The 9,829-nt window shown below is 34.8% G+C and overlaps 1 protein-coding gene across 1 annotated transcript in view; it reads right to left on the minus strand.

Moving 5' to 3' along the window:
• LOC135087234 (iroquois-class homeodomain protein IRX-3) overlaps nt 1-9,489 on the minus strand; it is a 46,643-nt gene extending 37,154 nt beyond the window's left edge. The window contains exon 1 of the mRNA XM_063982077.1: nt 9,159-9,489. Coding sequence (XP_063838147.1) covers nt 9,159-9,200 — 42 coding nt within the window. The 5' untranslated portion in view covers nt 9,201-9,489. The remainder of the gene's footprint in view (nt 1-9,158) is intronic.
• Nucleotides 9,490-9,829: the final 340 nt, after the last annotated feature.

Raw genomic sequence — 9,829 nt, forward strand, 5'->3', positions numbered from 1 at the left:
ATTTATTGCCATGGACATCACAAAAGACAAAAGAGGTAAAATGAAAAAAAAAAAAAAAGCAAATAAGACAGAGGTGACATAAAACATACAATGAATGAATGAATAAACTAAGCAGTGCCACCCTGTCGCACAGCGATGCCCATCGCAATGGGACCCCACTCAGCATATGCCGTGGCCCCCGGTGAGGGAAGCCACGACGCTGGTTTTCAGTTCTATAGAGCCCGTGGGATATGCCCTGAACGGATTACCGGATGAGGTATAGATCTATGTAGGTAGGTAGGTATTCTAGGCAAATACAGTATCGGGCGGCGTTGTGTTAGATCGGACCAAGTGGTGACATGTCTACGCCCATCAAAGGAGGTGGACATAGCTGAAAGATCAAGATACCTACTTATACCTTTACACAATATTCGATGTACCTATATTGTTGAAATGAATGATGTCTCTACGAGCTATGTGCCCCGCCACTTGATTTTAGCAATTCTGCGAGCTATGTCGGTTACTTTGGTTCTCCTGAAACGACGAATGATGCATTAACGTTTCTTTTATTGTTGAAAGTATCAATTAGAATCTATTTAGAAACTAATAGGAATTAGAATACTAGTTAGAATCGAGTTGAGAATTTCGTATTAGTGTTAAACTTTATTTTGCAACTGAATATAGGATGTTGAAAAGTGTTTTTATGGAGACCATTTAATACTAATGCGGCATGAAGACTTGGTTTTAAATAGCTATGTGGTTCAAATTCTCGTCATACCAAACGTTTCAAGAGTGAAGTCAAATATTCAATTAATTATAATTGTCAATATAGTTGAGTAGTATATTTTAAATTGGTTGTTCTTGTATTCCTTTGTCAATGTTATACTTGCCTATTGGAAGATGTGTATTTTTACTTATCAAGTTTGTGGGTATTTTGATATGACGTTTGGTGTTTGTGAGAATACTTGTAAATTTTCTGAAACCACGGGCAACGGTATTTTGAGAGCGCATAAATCTAAAGAGAAATGCATATTATCATGCACGATTTTGATATTTTCCGTAACTCTTGTTGCAAACGAAAATGTTTACGGTACATAATTGTACAAAATGGATCGTAACGTTTGTATGTCTCAATCAAGAGCGCGTTAAGACATCTTGCGGACGATTTTAGGCGGTGAGGTGTGAACTAATGATATGTGAGCACCTCATCCGTCAGACGTGTGGGCGGAACACTGGCCGTAATTGTCATACATGTGTATTTTAAGTTCACAATGCAATAAACTTTCACGACTCTATGGCGCGTCTGATTAGGGCCACTGAAAGATCTGTAGCCGACACGACCCGAATGGGTGTTTATTCGTGTTACAGCTGTCGGCCGTTGGTTCTGTACGAAATGAACTTTTGAATTTTGTCCTTGATGTATAAACGATAATCTGCTATAATGATGATTGATGTGATGTTTACCAGTTAGGTGATCTCTATGATTATTTTCACTTTTTTTTCTGAAATGAAAAACCTATTAGGTACCTTAAATTAGGTTTTTACTTCGTGGTTAAAAAATGAATACCAGCATATAAGTATTAAATGACCAAGCGATGCTTGGCAGGATCGTCGTCGTAAGTAGTAAGTTTTAATTATTTGACAATTTTGCATATTGAAATTGCTATTATAAATTATCTGTATTGTATAACTTGTTGGCGCGTTGGACTTTCTGTAAGCCTTCAAGCAGATTATAAATAAATAAATAAATAAATAAATAAAGTATGCACACGAAAAAAACAAGCCCTGGATTTTGGTTGACTAATCCAACACCTTGGGTTAGGTGTTAAACGCAACTCTATCCAGTTCTAATAAGGGCCGGTCGCACTTGGGTTCTCGAAACATGATCGGACTGTCGTAAAGCGCGATGTTACCACAATAATAATATTCAGTAACACCACTCTCTAACATAACCCGCTCATTAAAAAATGGCAATAAATATGTTTGAAGGAACTAACTATTAATCACTGTAAACCATAAAAACTGAGCTGAAAACTGTGTATACACAACATTATTTTCTAATATTTAATATTGGTTTAAAAGTATTTAAAAAAAAACCAATAGTTTACTCTGTACTTTCAGTTAGTTTCCATTGCTGCATTGGGAAAAGTCTCAAAAGTAAGCCCAATGTAGTCAAATAATGGTATTTTTATAATTAAAAATAATGTTATTTATTTGAATGACGAAAACATTATTATTTGATTTTTGCTAATGAAATGTCATTAAAATCTTAACAGTCTCTTGAAATTTATACTTATCAATATCAATTTTATTTATTACCACATGAAATTAAGGTTCTAAAAGACTTCAGTTAAAGCGGATCTACTGCATACTCATTGGACTGTAGCATTGCGCGCACGCACACAGCGCTACGAATCCGGTTACGGCTCCGCCGTAGTAACACTATCACAATTCATCGCCACTCGTAACGAGAGGCAACAAAATTTACTAACCGCGTGAACAACACTCCCTTAAATTCGGGGAAATTAATTATAGTTTCGGAGAAGTGAACGTTTCATTCACCTATCTCACGCGGGAGTCCCGCTTTGTAGGTTACCTCGAAAGTGGTTTGAGAGCGAAGCAGATAAGGTGTCAGGTTTACGGCCGGGGAAGCTCTTATTAAACGTTTAAAGGATAAAAACCGTTCTAGGGAGATAATATTGATTGATACAGCTACTTCTTGAGGCTGACGTTCATTCATTACGAAAATAGACGAGAGTGAATTAGCGTTACACGTAACGTGGTATGCCAATCAAGAGAATATTGAATCGGTTGAGTTAGAAATTATGTAACCTTCATAGTTATTATTTTTTATATCACAACTTTTTTTTAAACTTTTTACATGCATGGTACTCATTAAATTTCCATTTAGAATATTTTTGGTGTCTTATTTTAATATAAGTACTAAGAACCGGTTTCGTTTATAATTTTAATTTACATTCACAATTAATCAACGGTATTTGTCAATTCAGTTATCAGATACCATTTACGAGCTTTATGACTTTCAAAAATAGAGGTGTAAGTAAGGTTACACCTACGAACATTGAAACTTTCGATATTTTTTTACATGCACTTTTTCATTGAGTCATTGGTAATGGTGATTTTAAATTATTTCTAAGTTGTGTATTTTGTAAACAATACTTTCCTTTACAATTTTTTACTGATTCTCGATTAACCCAGGAACATAATCTTATTAGAAATATTCGATCGTTATTACACTTTATGTTTAACTGTACATTGATGTTAGAACTTTTTTAACTCATCAATCAACACAAAACTAACACATTTCTCAATGTGACTAAAAAGAAAGTCACCCGATGAACCTTTTTATTTCAAAAGTCAACAGCATCAAGTTAGGAATTTTTAAATTAAATACATATAATCCAACAATGGTTGTTTCTGACTGGTTAGAACAAGTTCAAGTTTCAATGCAGTTTCATGTTACGTACAAGTTTAAAGTGGAGACTTAACATTTGACTCATTATCAAGAACAATAGGTCACCAGACGTACGTTTACTTAATCACAACTCTTTATTATTACGCTTTATTAAGGTCTAAAAAAGAAGGTTCGAAACGTTAAATTGCATCGAGAAAAGAGGTCAGGAAATCAGCGGTCGGACGTTAACTGCAAAAATGAGGAGTATTGTTCATGGCTCATTATGGAGTGAAATGAATTGTGTTGGCTTTGCTTTTGGGATTACGTGTGCTCGTATGCGTGTTCGTCGATATTCGAGGCCACTGCGCCGATGTAACTTACTTTTCAGACGCGATCAGAGGCAACAATTTCAGTCAGTGTGAACCGCGTTTGCCTCCGCTCGCAAAATGTTAATCTGGAACCCGACACTTGGAACGGCTTGACGAGCTGGCCTGACCTAAATAATAACTTCGTTCGTCTTTTGTTCCACCTCGTTTGTAAAATGTACGTACATACGCTACATCTGTAATGGTATCATAACTGTTTATTCTATTACAGCTGGCTTTCATAACTTTTATAACAATATCAACGTGAGTAATCGTAAATTGTTACAGAAAATGGCGGCGTGTAATACCTTGATTCTAACCCCCTTAAATTTTTATTCCACAGGACAAAGAGTAACAATTCCGTATTACAAACCGGTGTTTACGAAGCCGGGCCAGCCCTTCTGTCTGCATTATGTATAACGCCATCATGCATAGCCGTGTTTGATATAAAAATGGCTTCCTAACGCGATTCAATTTCGACCCCCTTCTGCTCTAAATTCGTACATAAATTTTGTAAACCATCTTTATTCAGTGAAAGAGCAAAAAGCTTTGGTGGGACAATCAAACTTTCGAGCTATTAAGAACTGAATAGTATAATTTAAATGACCTATATTTACAAGTTACTCAAATTGACAGTTAAAATCGAGCATTCTGCGGTATTAACTGCTCAAATAACATGTTTCGATTCGTAAACGCTTTAACTTTTGGTACTTAAAGTAACCCACTCTAAATGAAGTATGTGTTTAAACATTTTATTTGTGAAAGTAAAATGATGCCACCCGAGGTTTAGTGAGTCTGGGCTCTTAAAACGCACGATACAACGCAGCATAAACGTTTACAGCCCATTCTTGTACTTAATTGCTATTTAAATAAAAACGTACCATGAAAGCAATGGGACCCTTCTGGTGTGGAAGAAAAAATACTTGCATTCCTATTAACTAAGTGTGTTGAAAGGCGCACTTTATGGCTCTTTTATGTTATAAAATAAAAATCTCGAAGACATTGGCAATTATGAAAGGGAGCAGAAAGATATAGAAAGTTAATTAACGGGCGATTGACCACTAGGCAGATGGTAGGGGGCTTAGCTGTTGGGAAGTTTGGAACTGAGAAATAATGAGGATAATCTCCTCTTGTTGAGGGCGTGAGTCCCTCCTCCGCGCCGGCGGCCTTATCTACCAGATAGCAAAAGTGGATCGCCCGCATCACGCACTCGCCCGATGACCAAATCACTCCATAATATTATCTTTATTAACATTGGTCTACTTACTTACGTTTCACCATTTTAATTATGGCTTACTAAACTAACTAAATGGACTGATAAGTCGGACAATTCCAATATTCATACAATCGTGAAATTTAATAAACTGCTATCTCATTGATAAAAAGCAGAGTAAATCTAATTTATTAACGAATCACATGCACTCAACGATAGTGTTTATTTTTTTGGTAAATACTCGTAGATTCAATTTTGCACCATCAAAACCAATCATCAAATCGTACGTATCGAGGATTGTGTTTTTTTTTATCTTCAAAGTAAAAACAAGTGATCGTATAAGAAGTAGTACCTACAAAGGTAAAAAGACATCAATGATAAAAATAATTTAAAAAAAGCACAATTAAGTTTGATTGCATGAATATTGTGACGAAAATGTATTGTAGTGTAAAGGATAAAAAAGAGCTTGGGCTAACGGTTTTACAATGTTAACTCGTTGTCACAACAACCGGCCCGATATTGCCTCCAAAAGCTGGGCTAATTTAATTACCACTACCTGGAAAAACGTATTTTCCGCTGCGTGAAAGAGTTTTTCCGATTGGTAAATATTTTGGCATAACGATACGAAACGATTGATCATTTAAATTACAAGCTTATTGGAAATAGGCTTAAACGCCAACTATAAAAACTTTCTCTAAATCTTTTCTCTTTTAATCCTTTATTTTCGGATGTATTTTATCTCATTCTTTATTGATTTTTTGAATATCAAAATTTACAATAGGATTCTGCTTCATTATTTTAATAATCATGCAATAGTATAAATTTAATTACGCGTACTTTCAAACAAACAATTAAGGCAAGCAAATGCTGAAAAATGGTGAAAAATGGTGTACGAACGAATGCCAAAGTCTGAAAATAGCAAAGGTACATTTTGTACGTAATCGTTGAAAGTTATTTACGAGGTACTTTTTTTTTTAATGAAATGATCATACGAGTATAAGGAATATTGTAAAAAAATGGGAAAAAATATAAAAATCATAAAAAATCAGTTTTTTTCTAAATTGATGCGGATTTTTGAAATGTTAATGATGCTGGTTTTATGTTGATTTATTTTTTTATTATTGATTGAAATTAGAAAAAGAGTAATTTTAGTATTTATTCTATCAGGTCTGGTGTAGTCTCAAAATGATATATTTGGTCCAATAAATGAAGAGCTACTCGTACTAACTGGTGGATTAATTAACAGTGAGCGTGTGCGTATTTGTGTGTTTACGTAGTACGTACAAAATATATCAGTTTCTTTTTATTTTGAAGAGCTTCAATAGTGTTATGTAGCATTATACAGATTTTCATGTCGGTCACTTTAATTTCTAATCCTTTATTAAATAAAAATGTCATTCGATTAATTCATGACACTCGAGATAGATAATTTTATTGTTGGCTAATAAGTAAAAAATATTTAACTAAATAGTTGCATTATAGTTTTATTGTTCCTATTTTAATTTAGTATGACGTAAGACATTTTAAAAATGTTTTTGAAGAGATCACTCATAGTATTCGAGCAAAATACTGTTGTTGTGGCTTGCACCGAAATCGAATAATGGAAACTCCCAACATCGAGTATGAAATCTGTGGAGCACGACTCACCCCTCACCACGCCCTGCGGCTTGGTCGAATCGAAACGTCCGCGTTCGTTAGCTTAGCATAGAGTCAAATCGACAATGGGTATTGCAACGGAGTAATTAATGGTTATGTGAGTTAAAGGAATTCAATGAAGCTTCGAAGTATTTATTAATTCATTTAGATTGTGTTATGACAGGGATGCTTCTGTTTTTGTAGAATAGACACGTAAAATAAAAAGATTTATTTTTAAAAAATTTGACCAAGTGTTTCAACCTTTACAGATTTATTTGTGGCGAAGGTTTTCATAATAGAAACACAGAAAATAATCGAAAGATTTATTGTTGTCTTTAAAATTGACAAATATAATATGAACTGCCTCTCCTTAAGCCAGTAAGTTTCATTGAGAGTCGTTCGTCAATGATTGTAGAGTCCATTATTGCCAGTCTTATTTGACTTAGGCTTAATTCTTATAAGATCATAAGAAATTTTAGGAAATTGGAAAATTGTAGTCAATTGTTGAATCGTATGAATATATTTATTTATTTTATTTATACTTCAATGCCAAAAATATTAACATTAGGCGAACTTAATGCCATAAAGCATTCTCATCCAGTTTACTTTAGTTTTATTTATGTTATTTAATACACATAAAGGTGTGATAAAAGTAGCAAATCGTGCTTCTCCTTCTATCTATATTTAATATTTAGTTTTTTTGTTAGTTGTTCAGAGTTCATTAAATGTTTATTACAATGTCATTATATGCAACTTTTGTACAACAAGTAAAAAAGAGGCGACTTATTAATGTAAATGTTTTTTTTACAAATTAATAAACATTTAGATATTAATCACTTAATATTTTATGTTATAAACGCAATGAGTATAAAACGTTTTATCACAACATAACGTTTCAAGAACGTACAAGTAATTCTTATGATGGCTATTAAATAATGTTATCGATTGTGTGAATATTAGTGATGGTTCTAATTAACGTAGAACAACTGTAAATATGTAGAGCTAGTACAGATAAATAACAATATTGATAACTACTAACACACGAGCCATATTTGAGTACCCACATTATACTACTAATATACGTTTGAACTTCTATTAAAATAATATTAATAATATATGCTTATCAACCTTTTTCATTTAAATTGAGTAAGTGTGGAGTTATACTATTATTTCTGTATACACAAATTCATTAACTTTTTAGAAGTTTTATTCTTGTTTATATATTTGTTGATTGTGAGTACTTTGCAAATATCAAAGGATCTAATTTCAAAAGTAATCTTTTGTTAACACGCTGTAGTAATAAAATATAATGTTTTATATTCAATATTATTATTACGTCCAACCGATTGTTTTGTGGTAGAGCGTACTGTTTTATATTTTTATATTTTATAATAAAATAAATCTGTTTTGGAACATCGACTGTACATTTAATCTTGTTCTTTGATTTGCGATAAACACTTTTAGATGTGATAAGATAGCAACGTTTATTGCAGCTGCAACATAGGCAAATTACAAATGTAAAACCTTTAATACACTTTGGTGATATGTAAATTTAAATTGGTAGAGCCTTTCTTTTACTTGTTACTTTAATAACACATTACAAGGAATTGTAAACTAATCGTACATTTACAAAAAAATGAAAATAACTAATTAACCCTACCATTAAGTTTTGAATAAGCCAATTCTAGGCCTGAACGTAGACATCTGCCTCTTCTATGCTGTATCGCCGCTGCCGGTCTCCTTTCCACAATCTAGATTACAGCTACTGACGTCGTCAGTCCATCGGGTAAAAATATAGAACCGTGTTAATTATTAAGTGTCGTAATCATTACTTCTTGGTACTGAAATATATTTTTGCGAGCATTTAAAAATCTTAATTTGTAATTAAAATAAATAAAAATTACATCAAAAATGTCAAATAATTTTGATTGTAACTGTACTAATCACAAACGGGCTCGACATAAATGTATATAAAATGTTATTATTAACAATCTGCACTTGATAATGTACCGATGAATGTTCCACTATTATTGGTAGGTATAGAATATCTCAATCAAAGCAATTAAACTTAATTGATACCTACACCTAATAAATGTTTACGTAAAAATTTTACTGTTGCTACTAATTATTCTACATTGAAACCCAATTTCAATTTTACTGTCCAACAGTAATTTCTTTGTCTAAGTTTGCCGAGACACTGATTTTTAAAATGTAGAGTCAAAGCAAATGAAAATTAAATTGTGACCGCTCTTTCAAAATAAAATATTGGCAGTCAGAATGGATTTTAATGGTTTTCTCAATAGAAAGTTAGCTAATGAGCAACTAGCTACGAAATAATTTGAACAAAAAGAAAATTACCTTGGCTTTAAAAGAAAATCTTAATGTTCATCAATATTCGATAGAGATCACTGTGATAGCAACTACGTTGATATTAACCAATTTTTAAAAATATTGTTGTAAACACGACTGTTAGATCGCCCAGCAAAAATATTTTTAACTTTTTCCTGACTGAAGAAAAGTTTTCTAAAAGTTTTAATTTATCGACGCTTACCTGATTCGGTGGAGATCCTCTGAAGGCGAATTGGGATGTCATTTTTCACAATGAAACTTGCCGTTAAACTTGTAAATAAGCACGTATCGAGTATATTGTCTGTGTCACTGTCCGCACACACTTCACAGTCGCATGTTGTCGCGGCGGCACTGTTCCCCGAGAGCGGGCCGTTCGCGGTGCATTCCCGAGGCGAGCGAGAGCAGAGCAGGGTGCACTCGCAACGGTAGCCGGCCGCGCTCGCGAATATCGATTGAAGTGCAGACTCGGGGTGCCAACGGAGCGTCACAGGAGCGGAGCGGCCGCGTGGTGCAGCGGGCGCGTGGTCGCGCGCGCGGCGGCAGTGGGTAATGCGGTAGCTGCCCGCCAGGTGATAGTAATTGGCGCCGCCGTCCTGCTCTCGCCTCGGCCGTCCTTCTCGGCGCGCACACGCACACGGACGCCTGTGTGAGTGACGCTCGCACACCGCTCCTTCTTTTCACGCTCGCGTCGCCGTTTGACCCCGCGCCGCCGTCGACGCTCTCGATTTTTGCGGTGCGGTGGGTGGCGCCCGCCACAGGGGCGGCCCGACTCGGTGGGGGCTGCCGGAGGTGGGGGTAGATGCACTCCTTTCTTTTTTAAAGCTTCTCTTTCTTTTCTCGTATTTTTTATGTTAGTATTGGTACGGAGCGGTC

This window comes from Ostrinia nubilalis, chromosome Z (assembly GCF_963855985.1).
Source record: "Ostrinia nubilalis chromosome Z, ilOstNubi1.1, whole genome shotgun sequence".
In the NCBI taxonomy this organism is placed as follows: Eukaryota; Metazoa; Arthropoda; class Insecta; order Lepidoptera; family Crambidae; genus Ostrinia; species Ostrinia nubilalis.